We start from the raw sequence: 19314 nt of genomic DNA, 5'->3' as shown, positions 1-19314 counted from the left end.
CTGAATGCCACATGATGCCGAGGACTTTCATGTGTTCTTCTTGAGCTCTATCCTTCTCATCAACTCTCTCGTTGAATTCCATCGAGTTTGACTGAAACTCCCTGAGATTCATGTGCATCTCAGAGAATGCATCTTTGGCTGTCCTGTATATCCTTTCCAGTTCGTTGGCATCTCCATCGGATGTTAACACCAAATTATCCACATACAGGTTCTTTCTCATCTCTTCAGCCAGCTCCTTTTCTGGATGACTTTCCAAGTGGAATAGAATGGTAGCACCGAGTAAGAACGGCGAAACATTTAGACCAAACAATACCCGAGTGAAGTGATAAGTGACAATGTTTTCTTCTGTCAGTGGCTTTTCAAGGTCTCTGATCCATAACACACGAGTCACTTCTCTGTCCTGTTCGCTTAGGAAGACCTGAAGAAAGGCTTTTTCCACATCCGAGATCATCGCATATTTTCCAGCACGAAAACGGATCAACATATCCACGAGATCTGGTAGAATGACTGGTCCTTGGTGAATTACATCATTTAAGGAAGGTTTCCCTTTGTAGTGACTCCCTCCGTCAATTACAACTCTGCATTTGGTCGTTGTTTTCTGCGGAGTAATCACGGGTTGGTGGGGATTGTAGTGTACCAGGAACTGAGTGTGCTTCTTTGGATCGACTTCTTCGATGATTCCCTTCTGTAGTTGGTCTTTGAAAACATCATCAATCATTTTCAAAACTTCCTTTGATGAGTTTCGATGTACACTGAGTAGCCTTTTCAAAGCAATATAAAAATTGTCTGGAAGGACTGGATGTCCTTTCTTGAACGGGATTCTGGCGTAGTATCTCCCATTCTTCTTCACGACTGTCCTTTTGAAGAATTCCCAGACTTCTTTATCGATTCTGGCTTTCTCTTCCTGAGCGGAACCAGTGAATTCTTCTTGAGTCTTCATTGCTGTGTCTCTCTTCTGACTTTCCTCAATGTCTTGACCGGTTTTCTCTGAGTCTTCGATTGCCACCATGATGAACTTTTCTTCTTTTTCCTCCTTCTCCTGGGCTGGGTGAGTCATCTTTCCTGTGGTGGTGTATCCCATCAGAGTACCGATTACGTCCAATCCTGATGGTAGTCTTATTCTTCTTCCTGTCTCGATATCTCCCAGGTAATCACAGCCTAAGATCACGTCTGGAAAACTGATGTCTTCTTTGCAGTCCTCATTGATTTGTAACTGCTTCTCGTTGACATACATCCAGTCTTCTTCTGTGAGACGGGCCTTCTTCACTTTACCAGCGAGATTCGCGGATATGAGAACGTCCATCTCCATTGTCTTGGCTCCTGCCAAAATCTTGATGTTCGTTCTCCCGTATGTTTTGAGCGCTGCCTCTTCACTGTCGAAGGTCCTCAACCAGAACTGTTCCTTGTCGTACATAGGAAGGTTCCATTTCTTCGCAAGTGAAGCTGTTACATACGTTTGATCTGCGCCACAATCCAACATCATCGAGACTTCGTCCCACTGTCCATTTTGTGGATTGTACGCCCTTGTTCGAAGTGTTGGGATAAAAGCTCTCGTCTTGGCTTTCTTCTCAACCTTTGAGACATGACTGTTTAGTTCCTCTTCTTTTCTCTCAGAAGTTGTCTCATCTTCTTCAATTTGTGCTACTGCAGTAGTCTTGGTTTTCTGTTTGTTCTTGTCCGCCGTCTCTCTCCTTCTTGACGATGAATCATCTGAACTGTCTTTTGGCTTGTTTGTGCAAATGGAACTATGATGGCCAATTTCTTTGCAGTGGTAGCATTTCCTTTTCCTTCTGCAATTGTCCATGTTGTGTCCTTTCACGGTGCACTGCATACATCGCTCTTCGGATTTCAAGATGTCCTTCCGTTCCTTGGCTGTTGAGACTTTGACGCATTCGAATCCCCAATGACCGTCTGCCTTGCAGTAGACACACGTTTTCGGCCGGTCTGTGTCTCTCCCATTCTCTCTTGACTTTGACTTGCCATTGTTTGAATTGTTGGTGGAGTAGTTGTTCGAGGTTCTGACTTTCGAGGTTTCCTTGGACGACTTTTCTGACTTTTCTGAACGATCCAATTTGATGTTCAGTTTCTCTTCTCTTGTGATCACTGAATCCATCTTCTCCAGGAGTTCTTCAATTGTCCAGTCATTTTGGGCGTCCAACTGCATGTCCTCGATTTTCTCCCTTATCCTCATATCAAACTTTTCCACGATGATATAGTTTGTCATCTCTGCATCGATTTGTCCTCTGTTTTCATTTAACTGCGACACTATGATGGTTATTGTGTCGAGTAACTTTCTCTGATCTGATGTTGACTCCGATTTGGCTCGGATTGACCTGAGTTGCCTTGTTAGTTCGGTGACTATTCTTTTCTTGTCGTAATACTTCTTCTGAAGAAGGTTTACTGCTTTCTGGTAGTTCTCCTCTGACAGTCTGAACTGTCTCATTAGTTCTTTCGGTTCCCCTTCCAATGAATTTAGAAGGAAATTGAACTTGAGAAGGTCGTTTTCGACTCCATTGACTTTCAATGAGGTTTCAAACAGCAGCCAGAAATTTTCGTAGTCAGACCTATTTCCATTGAACTTCGGCACTTTTGGCATTGTTGCTGCCATCTGATTGTTTCGGTGAGCGAAAATTGTTTCTCCCATCTTCTTTTCCTCTTTCTTCTCTGCTTTCTGACTCATTCTTTTCATCTCGGCTTGTGCTCTTGCCATCACACTGTTGGCGATATCTGTTATTTCGATGACCTGACTGATTTTCTCCTCGACTTTTTCTTGTTCTGCTGAGTTCTTTTCATCAATTTCAGCTGCCTTGATGAGGAAATTGTTCATGGCCACGTTGACTGTACTGATTTTTGCTTCCAGAATGTGAATCGTCTTGGCGAGTTCTGTCCGAATTGCCTCGTCGTTACTGTCCAAGTGTCCCCAATCTACCAAATTGACTTCGCATTCTTCGATGTAGGTCTTCAGAGTTCCACATGATTTGGTCACTACGCCTTGCACATATCTCAGAACACTCATCTCGTAGAATAATAGAGAAGAATAGAACAATAACGTGGGAAGATAGAAATAAATAGCACTGCACCAATGAATATTAGTTAAAGAAAAATATCACAGCAGAGATTCTGTTAGTTTGAGTGAATTTAAACTGACTGACTCACTGAGACTGAAGGTAGTCCTGATTTGCCTGATTTGCCACGCGGATTCGTCCTGATTGTTCCACACGGTTCCGATGCACCATATGATGAACGATGTTCTCAGTGGGGACGTGCTCGACTTGTATTCTCAGGAAACCTCAGTAAACCTCAAACTTGGGTAATTAAACCATTTTATTTAAGGAATAAGAAAAATATCATTAAAAGATAACAATAATAATAAAAAGATTAAAATCAAAAATAAGAAATAAAATTCCTACATAACATAGGAAAACTGTAAGGAGGCTAAAAGAGCCTCCTTTATATACTGTGCTGTACCGGATGCGGTGGCGGGGGCGAGGGGAGGAAGGAATTCAATTAAATCTAACAAAGATACCAGATATGTTTTGATTAAATAAATTGAAACCTGTGAGACGAATAGTGATTCATCACAATACGCCAAAACGAAAAATATATGATTTGGCAGAAAAAAAGCTGGAAAAATGTTTTCAGTGGGCGCAATAAAAAATATGGCAGCAATTGGAAAACGGAAAGCAAAACGTATGATCAAAATCAATTATGAAAATCGAAGCGGGTACATTTTTGTGAAATAGAAATCCAAGCATTACCGAAATAGAAAAATTCGATTTGGGGCTCAGTTACACAAGAAAAAACAAGAATTTAAACAATAAGCTCAAATTCATGATAGAATCAACGGAAGCTGTCAAGGGTGCCTTCAAGAGAGAAAGATTCGAAAGTATTTTGAGACCCTAGGCAAAGAAAAAACGGCCTTAGAGTGGGCTAGTTGCAGAAAATTGTTGTGAGCTTAACACTTTACCAAGTTGATGCTCATCTCATTGAGATATGCGTTAAAACTGCCAAACAAAGCGATTAAATTTCAGAAAGTTGTGAGAAAAGTTCATTTTTAAAGATAAAAACAAAAAAAACAAGAAATGAATTTCTGTGGGCACCAGAGAAGATAAATGAAGAGATCTAAGAGTGGTCAATTATAACAGAGAATGATTACTCCTTCAGAAAATCCGCGGAAGACAATTTGTAAATTGTCCGCATTTCAAAGGTTAGACGTATAGAAAGAAGAGATTGGTGCTCTACCTGATGAACAGTTTCGCGCAAGTCAAAATAAACCAGATTCAAAGACATGCGATGAGAGAGAATCGGCATTCTAATTATCATCCTACCCATACTAAAGAATTCAAATTCCCAAAAAACTTACTTCTCGTCTCGACGCTCATGTTCACCAGAAGAACCATATGAGTTCTCCAAAGAGAGACAGCCCTGAAAAAAGACGACTAATAGAAAGTTTTTTTTTATTAGTATCTCACATTAAAATAGGATATTTCAGGAAATATCACTTTGAGCTTTTCAAAAGAAAAATTACCTGTGGTATGTAACAAGTTCGTTCAACGAGTTGAATTTGATCGAACACAGGTAGTATTTTCCATTCTGATCACGTACTACTTTGAAATGGTGAACGGAATCTTGGAATCTGACACTGATCGAGAACTCTCCGGGACTATTTTCACACTGACGAACCAAGAAGTGACCATCACGAATATTTGGTTTTTTGAGCAAGACTTCGGCGTCTTTCCGAGTGATCTCCCCAAGGTACCTGAAAGAAGTTAGAGTAAAGTTATAGTTTTTTCTGTTTTTTGTAAAGGAACTATTCACGTCCTGAAAAAAGTTTGTTCTATCCAAAAAACGGCGAAAAACAGAAAAACTGAAAAATGAATCGAGGCAAAAAACGTTATTTCCGGAGGTGAATAGCCCCATTAGGCAAATAAGTGCAAGGAAAAGCGGAAAAGTTGGGTAATCTTTCGAAGGTGAATTTGATTGATCAGCTTGTAGATTAGATCGATGAAGTCTTCAAAAATCTCTTTGTCAAGATCAAATATCAACCTCCATGAGCTCAGGATATAATTCTCCTTGTTTTTAGATTTGTAACTAACCAGTTGCAGTCTGTCATCCGGATGTAGTTGGATGGAATGAATCCCTCGTTGCCATCGAGTTCTGCTTTGTACCAGTGGGGGTCTTCGTCTTTGTTCAGCACCTGGATAACAAAATTTGAAAAGTCAATGACTAGATTTGTTGTTTGAAAAGAGTCAGAAAGATCAGAAATAACTACCTTCAGAACGTCGCCTCGCTTGAAAGACAACTCATCGTTTGATCCGGCCAGGAAATCGTGTTCAGCGACTGCTTCCATTTTTTCACGGCCTGGAAATGGAAACGATCCGTTTAGTTTCATGCAGACGGTATTGAACGGTGGAATCCATTTCTCCATTTCTGCCATCAAAACCTGTTAAATGTCTCTGCGAGCCAGAGTTTGAATTCCATGTGAAAAAGCTTGACCAAATATAAGTTTGAAAGGTCATAACTCGGCTCGCCGATACATTTAGCAGGTTTTAATAGCAGAAATAGAGGAATGGGATGCGGAATGTACTAAAGAGCTGGTACATAACGTTTGCATAAAAAACCGTGAAAAGGAATTTGCTTCGAAAACAAAAGTTAAAAGCCAAAACGAAATTGCACATACTGCCACAAGCAAAACGCGGAAGAGCGAGTGTGGTAGCGCAGTCTATGATGATATAGAAATTGGGATTATGACTAGTAAAAACACAACGGGAAAGGAGTTTACGGAGCGTGTTCCCAATAACACAAGGAGTAAAAAGCTGGCAGGCTGTTGGGAAGATTTTATCGAAATGATTACTTGAAACCGGAGCAACCAACGAGTTTTACGCTCCTCTTTAATCACGTTGAACTTGATTTTGTTGGAAATAGATTATTATTATAATCAGAGAAAGCAAAAGTAGTAGAAACAGCAAAAGTAGAGATAGCAGTGGAAAATGACTGACGAAGTCGATTTGAGTACTAAAGGAAATAAAATCCTTCTAAAAGACGAGAAAACAAAATTTATGGATTTTTTGATTGCGAGAATGCAAATGTTCGTGTACGACAGTAAATGAAAGATTCGAAGACAGGTTTGAGCACAATGGCGAAACAATTACGGAAAATGTAGCATCACTAGAGGACGGAGCGAAAAGAAACTGATTACAGTTGTTTCATCAGTAGCATTGTTCCGAAAAAAGGAGGGAGCAGATATTTAAGGATACCGTCGATCCCCTACTGGAATGCTTTTTTATCAAATCTTTCAACATCCGAACTTCGTTTTCATTTACTGCACACGACATTTGATGAAATAGATTAGAAGGAATATACTGCCAAGCTAAAGAAAAGTTATGCAATTGCAGAGTAGAGTAGTTTGACAGATGACCAGTGATTATGTCATTCATGGATTCAAGGTTTGAAAAACCGACGAAACACAATCATACAAGAAATCACTCCATATATGTAATGGAAACCAGACTGAATACAACCTTAGTTGGAAGCCGAAATTTTGAAGACTATGGATTATGTACGTGCAGAAAAATCAGAAGCAGTAGCAGCAGCAAATATAGGGGGAGACTCGAAATGTGGAAGAGAACAAATGACGAGAGCAGGGCAAAACAGTAGTTGTGGTGGAGGAAAACTCGCATCAGATGGATGTTGGGCCACGGATAACGTTTTACAAATGTGGAAAAAGGGCCGTATTGCAAGGAAATGTCGATCGAAACGTGGAAATCACCAGAATAAACAGAAAGTTTTCGACCAGGAACAATTTATAATTTTACACTGGCGAATAGTGGTGAGTTTTGCTAATTTCAAGGTTAGAAAGTAACAGTTCCTATTAATAAACGCGACTTCTCCACCACTATTTTTTTCCAGACGTGCACACCGGAGCGATACGGGACAACACGGGTCAGCGTGTAACTCTTTCCAGACTCAATATTATGAACTGAAAAATATAACAAAATGTTTCCTTTGGAAACCAGTTTGAAAAGAAACTTGTTCTAAATAACTCGCTTACGGCTCGAGTGCATAAACGTAACAGTGGCGATTTGGATTACTAGAGAACCACGAGAGACTCAATAAGAAACTGATCCCAAGAGGAACCATAGGAATCACTATCGAGTGAGTAGACAATGGTAGAAGATGCTGAAAGTATGAATGTTCAAATTTCAATGGATGGCGTTGGCCGACGGACGATTGAAACTGATAACAAAGCCAACCGAAGGAGCAGGATCAAGAATCGTCGATTCAAAATCGAAACGGATCGTAAATTTCGAGTATGAATCAGAAGAAAGTCAGGCATTTGAGGATTGGTACTTGAGATATGGAGAAACCATAACATGTGAAGGCGCTGATTTAAAAAAAAGAAGACTCATACTGAGCAAAGTGAATTACATAGACTACAACTATCTCACAAACATAATCCTACCAGATAATTTGAGTGAGTTCAAATTTGAGGAAATTCTGATTAAACTGAAATAATGTTTCCCACCGACAAGACCAACATTTGCATGAAGAATGGAATTTTTGAAAATCATAGACGAAGGCGGAAATTTAGAAGAGTACAACGGACGCGTGAAGAAAACTTGTGCAGATGCAAAATTCAATGAGATGACTTCGGAACAAGTGCAGTGTTTCATGTGGATAAAGGGACTAACAAATAACCGAACAGTTGGCATAAAAGTTCCGGCTATGCAGATTATGGAGACAAGACCAGCGACGACACTTATTCAAGTGGAGCATGACCCCATGAAGTTGCTAGAGTTCAGAGAAGACGCCAGGAACATTGTAGAATATAGAACAAATGAAGAGGAATTTGCCGTGAAACAATGAGAACTGAGAAAGATCGAGCCAGAAACACTTGCTGAGAAGAGAGAAGAAGAGAGAAGAACGAAAGAAGTTCTGTAGATGAAAACGATGATTCGGACGAAGAGAAACCGAAAAAAATCAAAACCAGAAAAAGAAGGAAATGCCATCGATGTGGAGGTGAGCATGAATTGTTGGGTCGAGAACAAGGGATGTTTTGACTGCAAACGCAGAGGACACATATTCAAAAAGTGCCAAATCGACAAGATGATGATGAGAAGTCAGATCGCTCGGGTTAAAGAGCTAATCATTTGCGAAGACAACGAAAAGAAAAGAAGAGACATAGGATAATAGCGAGAGACACTTGATGAAATCGACGCCAATAAGGGGATCGACAGAGGCCGTGAAGGGCGGATCGATGAAGAAACACGTAAGAAATTGGCCAGATAAGAAGATTCAGAAAAATCGTAAAGAGACAGGAAATAAGAGATGCAGGAGTTTCGTGACAAGAAGTTCCAATCCTGGTCGGACGGAGAATACTGGAGTCTTTGAGAGACACGATCGTTGGGAAAAGAAGCATCCTAAAGAGAGCCCGAGATTGCAACCTGAACTAATTTCCAGAGACCATGGGGCAGCATTCAGCATCGAAACGTGCGGGAAGCAAGAAGGAAGTTTCACACCAACGTTGTCAAAACCACCACAGCCCAGCTTTGCATTGGACCCATGAAGAAACAAATTTGGATGCTCGGAGATGTATTTCAAACTGTTGCGAGTGCAAAAACGAGAGAAAGATGTCATCGTGTTGATTTGTTCTAGCGCGCAAATGAGAATTCTCAAGCCCGGAGGAAATTCACTTAGAAAACGTGAAAATCGTCGTCGTTCCAACAAAAAAAAGAAGAAAATAACGCAAAGACGACACAAAAGTCCTCAGGAGCGAGGGAAACGCGGTAAAACGCGGTAAAATGAGAGGGAAATAAATGAAAGTGACACCCCTATGCATTACACGCACAGCACAATAAAAAGAGTGGCCGCACTGTTTGGATGGTCCCCGTCAATGGAGCGCAGTTACACACCCCGTTGTCCTCACCTCTTTCCACGTCACCGGCAAGGACAGTGCCGATAGAGACCGCCATGGACTATTCGGCCAGTGATTAATATTGTAGCCTACACTGCATACTGTCAAAAACTCAATCAGCTGAAACTATCAGTATGAATGGAAGTCTCAAAGAAAATCAAAAAACTTTAGTAGCTACAAGTTTGTTCAGTCAGACAGTTGTCATTAGACAATTTTTTTGTGAATTTGGGGCAGTATTCACGGGACACTGGAATAAAACCAATTGTTCGAATATGAGAAATTCATTTAAAACATTGTGTAAGTTACCGTGTTAAGGGTCGGCAGAATGTTTTTAGCTAACTTCAAGCACCTCCATATACCCATATCAAATTGTAACACCTATCTCTGAGCTTCTAACTAGCAGCATTTGTTTCTCGAACCAGTGTTTTTAACTTTTTTTAAATTTATTGTAGTTTTCGTGGATTCTTCCTTTTATCTCTAGCACTTTTCTCTCAATCCTCTGTAATTCTTCTCTTCCTCATTTTCAATGCACATTCTTTTCAACTCTTGTTCCATTACTGGGCGGAGTCAAAGGGCGGAGCTACACAGTGAGTGGAAACGGCAAATGCTACTATAAAAGCTGCTACTTTTTCTGACTTTTGTACAATGGATCTCTCTTCTCTGTTTTCAAACGCAAAGTCGTGCATTTTTGGATGCCTTAAAATTCGTCGCACTCCGCCAACCGTGTCAAACCAATCTGAAGCAGAAGTTCCGAATCCAGCCAACGCCCCAGAACTACCAATGGATCTCCAGCAAGTTCCAAACCAGGAAAGACCAGGGACTCCAAGGACGCAGGAAGCAGTTATCAACGAAGCCGTCGTCCCAAACCCAGACGATGCCCCACCAATGGATCTACAGGCTCCGAATCCAGGATACGATTCATCACCGAGACAAGAAGCAGTGGTCAACGAAGTAATTACTTTTGAGCGATTCGGGTTTCAGATGGCACCACCAGAAATGCCTCTTCCCAATCAAGTGCCGATTCGGCAATGAAGTAAGTTATTAATACTATAGAAAACTTAGTTGTTATTTATTAATATTCTTCTTTTCTCAGATGATAGATACCTAATTCAATTCATTTTCAGTATAATATAACTCACGTTCGCTTCTCCATTCTCCATGCTTGCCGTCTCCATACCTAAATCACCATCTACGCTCCCTGGTGTACGTCATCCATCCTTTTTTTCACTCTTACTCTAACCTGTTTTTGTATTCTATTGGAGAAATGGAATAAATCCTAAATGAGTGAAGTCGTATTCTCGTGTTTCTTGGGTGGCAGAAGTTTCAGAATGGTCTGGAAAGTAGTCGATTCCTACACACTTGCGCGATATATCGGGTTGGACTGGATAGAATTGGCACTTCTTCACGTCGCTCTGGGTTGTCCGATGATACCATCACATTTCTTCGTTGTGGTTCATCGCTAGACACCAACTTCTGGAATCATAAATAGCCTGTTATCCGAATAACTCGCCTGCTGACGTTGTTCTACATATTATCAGTTAGTTGCGGTTATCAGTCTCTCCTGGGAGCTCAGCTGAGTTGTCTGCTTACAATATAGACGAGACTCGTGATGTGGGAGAAAGTGTGTAGTCTGAATAAGAGATTATTCAAAATGAATACGGTGGTTGGTAAACTTGCCCAACGAAAACTGCTGACTGCGGGAGAAACACAACTGTGGGATGGCAAAATTAGAATCATTATGACCTTGCCAGGTACTATTCAAGACACCTAGGTTCCAAGTTTTAGAATGCTAATCTACTGTCGCGATCAAATCAAGGAGTTTATATACAGAACCGCCCAAAAAGGTATCGTATTTCGCTTTTTTCAGTAGAAAATACCCAACTTTGACAGTGTGTCATAGTCACATTGATTATCTCAAAGAATTAATATTTAATGGATCGTATAGATCAGAAGTAGAACTTCAATTTTGTAGTTGACCACTTTTTTTGACGAGCACTCCCTAGCAAGTTACACATTGACAAAATAATTTCTTCTTCAAATCGACCGATTTCAGTGTAAAATAGGGCGATTTTTGAGTTTTCCACTTAAAAAGGAGTTCCACTTTTTATCTGTATGATCCAAAAAAGTATGTATTTTTTGGGAAAGTTAGTTTTACCTTGGCGCACTCTCAAAGTTGGGCATTTTCAACTGAAATAGCAAATATGATACCTTTTTGGCCGGTACTGTACCTACATATAAAAAGGTTTAGTGTTAGAAAGTCATAGATTTTTGGGTTTTGAGATTCGGGTACTGCCCTTAGAATTGTTATTTGTCTGCATAATTCACTTTTTTTCAGAGCCATTCCAAAAACTGGAACTTCGGAAAAAAGTTAAGACAATATCTGATGAAGACTCCTTTAGTTATTTGTGGATTAATCCGACATTAGAATCAATAACGGCTATCTGAGACGCAGTAGTGGATAGAATGGTTCAGGAATAGTGAATTTTGATTGGAAATCACGAGATAACTTTTCACTCGCACATTTCTAGTGATTCATTTGTGAAGAATCTGCCCGTTTCGTCCTGTATCACAAATACAGTGTGTCTTTCAATAAGAACACTAATAGATGAACAAATTTACAATCTGCTATTGAAAGAGCCCATGAATTCATGAAATCTACATAACCCCTTATTGATGACATTATCTTACGTTGTTCTGATTTATAATTCAGGGTCAGCTTTTAATTTTTGCCGTCTTTTCAGTTTCAAAAACTTTTCGATAATCATGAAAAACTTTTCTTATCGATTGACGCCATGCAATGACAAGCTTCTACTTTCCTGATTGGCAGTACTCTACTGAAAGCGCTCCTATACTCCTCAAATCGGACCATTCAATCATTTATAGTGTCATCTCACATCGTTTGGTCTGTAGTTCGGGATCAGTTTTCATAATCCAAAATAGTCTGTTTTCTACTATTACGCGCTTCCATAGACGTCGGTGTGGATATCGTCATTCAAGCGGTAAATTGGTTACTCTCGGGATTTGTCTGGAGACGTGTGATAGGAAAAATCCTTGGGTCACAAAAACTGGTAAAATAGAGTCTGATATAGAAACTGACGTATGGTTCATTAACTTCCTCTTTTAACAGAAACAGTTTTGAAAGCAAATAAGGATTGCCGGAGAAAGATAAATTTTTAGAAATCAAGGAGTGACTAATTTACACAATTTCAGTTATTCAGGAGTCTACATCTTCGTTTTGGCTTATCTTCAAATCAGTCACATGTATTTGCAGATAGGGATTCTACTTCTTCGGATTTCAAGCATCTGAACAAGAAAAAAGCAAAGTCTGAAAATATTCGCGACGAACCCTGTTAGAAAAACCATTTGTATTCGCACATCAAAAAACAGACCCACCCCCACTCGTATTTATACTGTTTCTTATGTTTCACTTTTCATCATAAATGAAGCACTCAGAAATTCAAAAGTTTATTGGCCACGGAAATTAGCTCTAATGACTACCTTTGTCTTTACATGTGTACGCCTCCTGTAATTATTACTAACAATTTTTTTCACATTTTGCAATTTGTGCTCTCTCCTCTCCTATTCGTCACATACTGATATAATATGTTAAATCCGTCGGATCATCTGGAACCTCCAGTCCACTACTTGCCCGTCCTTGGAATCGTACCCGTTCCTACTCCACAACCGGAAAACCCAAATGTGGGTCAACAATCAAACGGAAGACCAGGATTTTGGTCCCGTTTTTTTGAAAGAATTAGACAGGTAATAGAATTTCTGAAAATCTCTTTTGAAAATTGTTAAATTTTTAGCAAATTTGTTGCCGCAGTCGAAGAGTTGGGAACCTATCTGAGGCATTCGCTCTGGAAGACAACCGTCTGTGAAAATGCAAATTCTATCTTCAATTGTCACTCATAACAGCACATCAATCAATCACTTCCTTCTCTTGTTACCTCAATAAATAATATTAAAACACAATTTACCGTCTTTCGAGTTTCAAGAAATTTCCTATAGACATGAAAATCATAACTTTTCGGTTTATCGATCGACTCCTCTGACAGTGACAAATGTCTATTTTTCTGACAAGCAGTACTCTACTTAAAACTCTCTTAGATTCCTCGAATTGGACCATTCATTCATTTATGGCATCATCTTACGTCATTTGATCTATAGTTTGGGATCAGTTTTTTAAGTTCCAAAATAGCCTATTTTCAACTATCAAAGTTTTCATAGATGGCGGTGTAGATAACATCATATGAAAAGTTAAGTGGATGCTCCGGGGATTTGTCTGGAGTCGTGTGGTTGAAGAGATTTCTGATCAATAGAATTTGGAAAAATAGAGTTTGAACTTGAGAATGACGAGAATGGATACCGTATTTCATTAACCAGTTTTTTCAACAAAAATGTTTCAAGGGTTGGGAGCAATTACGAGAAAACTGAGGATCTTTCTGCATCTAGAGCGTTAATGAGTTCATCATCCGCTGAACATCTTACTTTTGTTTTAAGCCAATTATCCTCTGATTGTAGTTCGGTATGGCTATTATTTGTTTTAATCATGTATTTATGTTCTTTTGGAAAATCGCAACTACATAAGGTTTTATTCTTGCTTTGTCTCTTACTTCTAGTTTCTGTGATTGTCTGTGTTTCACCAAAAAAATTTCGTCTGAACGCACTCTTCTCTCTCTATTTCAATAAGTACCTACTCTGCCTCTTCTTGTTTTTGCCATTGACAGAGCTCTCAAAAAATGGGAGGAGCTTCAAAGCTCTCTGAATATGGGCGGAGTCAAAAGCAAGACCATTTCTACTATAAAAACTCTCATCTATTTTGTTTTAGTAGTTTGCTGGCACAATACCCGAATGGGTTCCACATGTTCGACCCCATCATATCCCGACCCAGTTCATAATATTCCTACTATCCCAAAAACTCCCTTCGGGCCTCTACCGGTTTATAAACAACAACCAAAACATGCAGACGTCATTGAACAATCGGACGTCGATCCTGATCAGAAGGAACAAAGTGATACTGGCGTGACCGCCGAATCAACTCCACCAGATTCGCTGGAACAGAAAGAAGAGGAAATTACCACTGAGGAAGATGGCGTTGCTCAAGACTCACCACCGGCGTCATCCGTACCAAATGCTCCAGAGTGTGAGTGAGGTGAGTTATAAATGAACATTTAGTTGATCTCAGAATAGGAATATAATCTTCACTAAAAATATGCAATTCGATAATTTCAGAGGAAGATGGTTATCGACTGTGGCGTCCGCCATCATCAGCTGACCACCATTCACAAGTCACATGACACTATCCCTGCTGCTCTTTTTCTAGCCTACTCTCTCATTTTTTAATCGTTTTTTCCTTTTCTCCATTTATTTATAAATCAGAAAAATCGAATGAATCCTGAATAAGAAGAATCTTTTTTTTTAAATTTTTTAGAACTTAAAAACTAAAAAAAGACGGGTTCATTCGGATCAACTCAAATTTGGCCGGGAGGAGTTAGCAGATCACTACGACTAGAGTTTACAACGATTACATCATCTTCTGGGGAAAAATCATGTCTTCCAACTAGCAAACAACTTGTTATTCAAAAAATTCGTCTGTTGACATTAACCTGGTTATCGGCGTAATTAAGGGTATCAGTCTCTCCTGAGAGCTCAGCTGATGTGGGTTTTATTCTTCTGAAATATAACGGGACGCATGACCAATATCAGAGAAAACGGAAATAGAGTTTGAAACGGGAAAGGACATGTTACAGATTCGCATATTTGTAGTTTGGTTTCCTACAAACAACAGATTTAGAAAAAAGTGTAGGAAGGCAAAAGTCTTACTTCTTCTGAATCCTCTTACATTTTCAGACTATTGAATGACTTCAGGAATTCAGACAAATACTCATTTTCTTTGAAGGTATTCAGGGTTTAAATCATGGTCAACTTCATAACCCCGGAATTTATGAAAGAGAAAGAGATAGAGACTTATACTTTAACACACAATTTTAGTTAGGTTTTTGAATTACATAATTCTCAGGCTATTCTTGTCCCAATAGTAAAAATAACAAATAGGGTTTCTGATATTCGTCTTAAGTTTGAAAACCTGCGTGTCCTCAGTAAGATCAAAAAGGAAGTCTTCCTTCACCTTCTGGTCGGAATCTGAAATCCTTGTATACCGTTGATTTCATGAACGGCAGATGACCATAACGCTGATCACAACGGAGTATCACGGCATTACCCAGCGCCGCCACAACACAGAATTGTGATTGGAGACCGAATAAAACACATTTCAGCGAATCTAACTCAAATTAATCAACTATCTCAGAAAACTACAGTATACTTCTGATCAACACGGAAGTAAATTTCTTCAGAGCGTTTGATCTCTTGAATTGTCATACCGTTGTGTGTGATAATTGAAAGATTCTAAGAATTTCGAGTTGTTTTTCACTTTTGACATCGAGTCACATTTTGTCTGTAATCCTCCTGAGGATCGACGCGCATGGCTTTTGAGTCATTTTCCGAATGTTATGAAATTTTACAAAAAAATTGGAGAGGGGTGTGAAATTGAAGCTGAAAGTGAATAAAAATGTGAAAATTCTAAATTCCGAAACATGGGTGTCATCAGTAGAAACAAGGAGAATACAGATTTTACCTCTGAGTTTTTGAAGTCATGGTGTTATACCAGAGCTCATAATCAAAGGAAATGTTCAGAGAAGATTACGGTACTTCTCCATCTGCTGCTCAACGTCTGAAGTACGTGTGTACCGTTGATTTCATGAACGGCAGATGACCTTAACGCTGATCACAACGGAGTACCACAAAACTACCCAGCAGGGACGAGCGGCAACGGAAAATTTTGGCAATCCGGCAATTGCCGATTTCAAAAATCGGCAATTTTCCGCAACATGTAATAATAAGGATTTTTCCTAAGTCGGGAGAAAAAAAATGCGAGCACAGTACACTGTATATCGCCAGTGACAGTTGCTTCAAATAAATAAAAGTATTTTCCCTTTTTTTCGGAAAATATTCAAAAAATTCTTTTAGAAAATCGAAAAATATCCATGTTTGAAATATCCATTTTTCCACGTAGACATGTCAACTAATTTACACATTGTCTCTCCCGGTATATTGTCAGAGGCATTGTTTTTCACGTCTTACCGTCTTCCTCCTTATCTCTTTGGGAAATCGGTCCGAACGGATGACTTTGGGGTAAACTTGGAACCTTGAACGGTAGGATAAAAGGGTCCACCTGTCCTTTGTCAGATGACTGTGTTTTTTGTTTTAGTTTGACCTCATCAAACCTCTTTCCTCCCTTTTTCCGTGCCCTTTCCCAAGACACTTGCTATTGTCTCATTACTGTTAACACAAACCACCTTCTCACTTATCTCCTTAGAAATCACTAATCCTATTAGACCAACAGATGGCTGTTTCATACTAGACTCCGCCCACTGGCCCCCAGTCTCCTCATCATCATCTTCTTCGCTCAGTCGTCCACCATCTTTCCGTACTGGATGGTGACTCTTCTATCTTCTCTTTTTTTGGCCATCTTTGAGATATACACATAACCATGATTTATCTCGTACATATATTCCCTATTTTCCCAGTTCGTTTATAAACTAATGTTTTCTTTTTCAGTGCTAAAGCACAGTGCATAAAGAGCAAACCGACTGGCTTGATAGATAGGTAACGGTCGAGTGCAAGGAACGGTGGACAAGAAAGTAATGGATCGAAACGAATCAAATGACGATCAATGTGATAGACGTAAGTTGAAGACTCTAGAATCAAGATACTTTATTGCTCTTAACTTTGACTTCCCCCACCATTCTTATCTGTGTCGGTACCGGATATACTCGTCGATCAGAGGATGTAGTAGTCTATAATACCCGGGCTGAAGTTCTCTTCAGTAGACGCGGGTTTGAATCCTCCCGGGTTAGAAATCAACAAAATTATAATTGAAATTCCTAAAAACAGGGTACTTTTCTAAATCTAGAAATCAATAAAATTATGATTGAAATTTTTAAAAACAGGTCTTTTCTAAATCTAGAAATCAATAAAACTAGAATTGAAATTTCTAAAAACAGGGTACTTTTTTGAAATTAACTTCCCCCACCATTCTTATCTGTGTCGGTACCGGATAGACTCGTCGATCAGAGGATGTAGTAGTCTATAATACCCGGGCTGAAGTTCTCTTCAGTAGACGCGGGTTTGAATCCTCCCGGGTTAGAAATCAACGAAATTATAATTGACATTCCTAAAAACAGGACTTTTCTCAATCTAGAAATCAATAAAATTATAATTGAAATTTCTAAAAACAGGGTACTTTTTTTGAAATTAACTTTCCCCACCATTCTTATCTGTGTCGGTACCGGATAGACTCGTCGATCAGAGGATGTAGTAGTCTATAATACCCGGGCTGAAGTTCTCTTCAGTAGACGCGGGTTTGAATCCTCCCGGGTTAGAAATCAACGAAATTATAATTGACATTCCTAAAAACAGGACTTTTCTAAATCTAGAGATCAATAAAACTAGAATTGAAATTTCTAAAAACAGGGTACTTTTTTTGAAATTAACTTCCCCCACCATTCTTATCTGTGTCGGTACCGGATAGACTCGTCGATCAGAGGATGTAGTAGTCTATAATACCCGGGCTGAAGTTCTCTTCAGTAGACGCGGGTTTGAATCCTCCCGGGTTAGAAATCAACGAAATTATAATTGACATTCCTAAAAACAGGACTTTTCTCAATCTAGAAATCAATAAAATTATAATTGAAATTTCTAAAAACAGGGTACTTTTTTTGAAATTAACTTCCCCCACCATTCTTATCTGTGTCGGTACCGGATAGACTCGTCGATCAGAGGATGTAGTAGTCTATAATACCCGGGCTGAAGTTCTCTTCAGTAGACGCGGGTTTGAATCCTCCCGGGTTAGAAATCAACGAAATTATAATTGAGATTCCTAAAAACAGGTCTTTTCTAAATCTAGAAATCAATAAAACTAGAATTGAAATTTCTAAAAACAGGGTACTTTTTTTGAAATTAACTTCCCCCACCATTCTTATCTGTGTCGGTACCGGATAGACTCGTCGATCAGAGGATGTAGTAGTCTATAATACCCGGGCTGAAGTTCTCTTCAGTAGACGCGGGTTTGAATCCTCCCGGGTTAGAAATCAACGAAATTTTAATTGACATTCCTAAAAACAGGACTTTTCGCAATCTAGAAATCAATAAAATTATAATTGAAATTTCTAAAAACAGGGTACTGTTTTTGAAATTAACTTCCCCCACCATTCTTATCTGTGTCGGTACCGGATAGACTCGTCGATCAGAGGATGTAGTAGTCTATAATACCCGGGCTGAAGTTCTCTTCAGTAGACGCGGGTTTGAATCCTCCCGGGTTAGAAATCAACGAAATTATAATTGACATTCCTAAAAACAGGACTTTTCTAAATCTAGAAATCAATAAAACTAGAATTGAAATTTCTAAAAACAGGGTACTTTTTTTGAAATTAACTTTCCCCACCATTCTTATCTGTGTCGGTACCGGATAGACTCGTCGATCAGAGGATGTAGTAGTCTATAATACCCGGGCTGAAGTTCTCTTCAGTAGACGCGGGTTTGAATCCTCCCGGGTTAGAAATCAACGAAATTATAATTGAGATTCCTAAAAACAGGTCTTTTCTAAATCTAGAAATCAATAAAACTAGAATTGAAATTTCTAAAAACAGGGTACTTTTTTGAAATTAACTTCCCCCACCATTCTTATCTGTGTCGGTACCGGATAGACTCGTCGATCAGAGGATGTAGTAGTCTATAATACCCGGGCTGAAGTTCTCTTCAGTAGACGCGGGTTTGAATCCTCCCGGGTTAGAAATCAACGAAATTATAATTGACATTCCTAAAAACAGGACTTTTCGCAATCTAGAAATCAATAAAATTATAATTGAAATTTCTAAAAACAGGGTACTTTTTTTGAAATTAACTTTCCCCACCATTCTTATCTGTGTCGGTACCGGATAGACTCGTCGATCAGAGGATGTAGTAGTCTATAATACCCGGGCTGAAGTTCTCTTCAGTAGACGCGGGTTTGAATCCTCCCGGGTTAGAAATCAACGAAATTTTAATTGACATTCCTAAAAACAGGACTTTTCGCAATCTAGAAATCAATAAAATTATAATTGAAATTTCTAAAAACAGGGTACTTTTTTTGAAATTAACTTCCCCCACCATTCTTATCTGTGTCGGTACCGGATAGACTCGTCGATCAGAGGATGTAGTAGTCTATAATACCCGGGCTGAAGTTCTCTTCAGTAGACGCGGGTTTGAATCCTCCCGGGTTAGAAATCAACGAAATTATAATTGACATTCCTAAAAACAGGACTTTTCTAAATCTAGAAATCAATAAAACTAGAATTGAA

The 19314-nt window shown here is 39.2% G+C and overlaps 5 protein-coding genes across 5 annotated transcripts; 4 read left to right on the top strand and 1 right to left on the bottom strand.

The window, feature by feature from the left end:
• Positions 1 to 4359: 4359 nt before the first annotated feature.
• On the bottom strand, positions 4360 to 5428 carry GCK72_024725 (uncharacterized protein; the record flags this gene model as incomplete). Its single annotated transcript, XM_053736012.1, has 4 exons — positions 4360 to 4425; positions 4543 to 4759; positions 5097 to 5197; positions 5273 to 5428. 4 exons carry the CDS (start codon positions 5426 to 5428, stop codon positions 4360 to 4362), a joined length of 540 nt encoding a protein of 179 aa, XP_053579578.1.
• A 2778-nt stretch (positions 5429 to 8206) lies between these two features.
• On the top strand, positions 8207 to 8566 carry GCK72_024724 (uncharacterized protein; the record flags this gene model as incomplete). Its single annotated transcript, XM_053736011.1, has 1 exon — positions 8207 to 8566. The coding sequence occupies one exon, from the start codon at positions 8207 to 8209 to the stop codon at positions 8564 to 8566; it is 360 nt and encodes a 119-aa protein (XP_053579577.1).
• A 993-nt stretch (positions 8567 to 9559) lies between these two features.
• On the top strand, positions 9560 to 9946 carry GCK72_024723 (uncharacterized protein; the record flags this gene model as incomplete). Its single annotated transcript, XM_003118205.2, has 1 exon — positions 9560 to 9946. The coding sequence occupies one exon, from the start codon at positions 9560 to 9562 to the stop codon at positions 9944 to 9946; it is 387 nt and encodes a 128-aa protein (XP_003118253.2).
• A 2571-nt stretch (positions 9947 to 12517) lies between these two features.
• On the top strand, positions 12518 to 12795 carry GCK72_024722 (uncharacterized protein; the record flags this gene model as incomplete). The annotated part of the gene is made up of 2 exons (XM_053736010.1): positions 12518 to 12676; positions 12724 to 12795. The coding sequence occupies 2 exons, from the start codon at positions 12518 to 12520 to the stop codon at positions 12793 to 12795; spliced, it is 231 nt and encodes a 76-aa protein (XP_053579576.1).
• A 973-nt stretch (positions 12796 to 13768) lies between these two features.
• Positions 13769 to 14068, top strand: GCK72_024721 (uncharacterized protein; the record flags this gene model as incomplete). The annotated part of the gene is made up of 1 exon (XM_003118090.2): positions 13769 to 14068. The coding sequence occupies one exon, from the start codon at positions 13769 to 13771 to the stop codon at positions 14066 to 14068; it is 300 nt and encodes a 99-aa protein (XP_003118138.2).
• Positions 14069 to 19314: the final 5246 nt, after the last annotated feature.

This window comes from Caenorhabditis remanei, chromosome X (genome assembly GCF_010183535.1).
Source record: "Caenorhabditis remanei strain PX506 chromosome X, whole genome shotgun sequence".
Lineage (NCBI taxonomy): Eukaryota > Metazoa > Nematoda > Chromadorea > Rhabditida > Rhabditidae > Caenorhabditis > Caenorhabditis remanei.
Note: the sequence above shows the minus strand (reverse complement) of the source record. Positions and strands in the feature narration are given on the sequence as shown.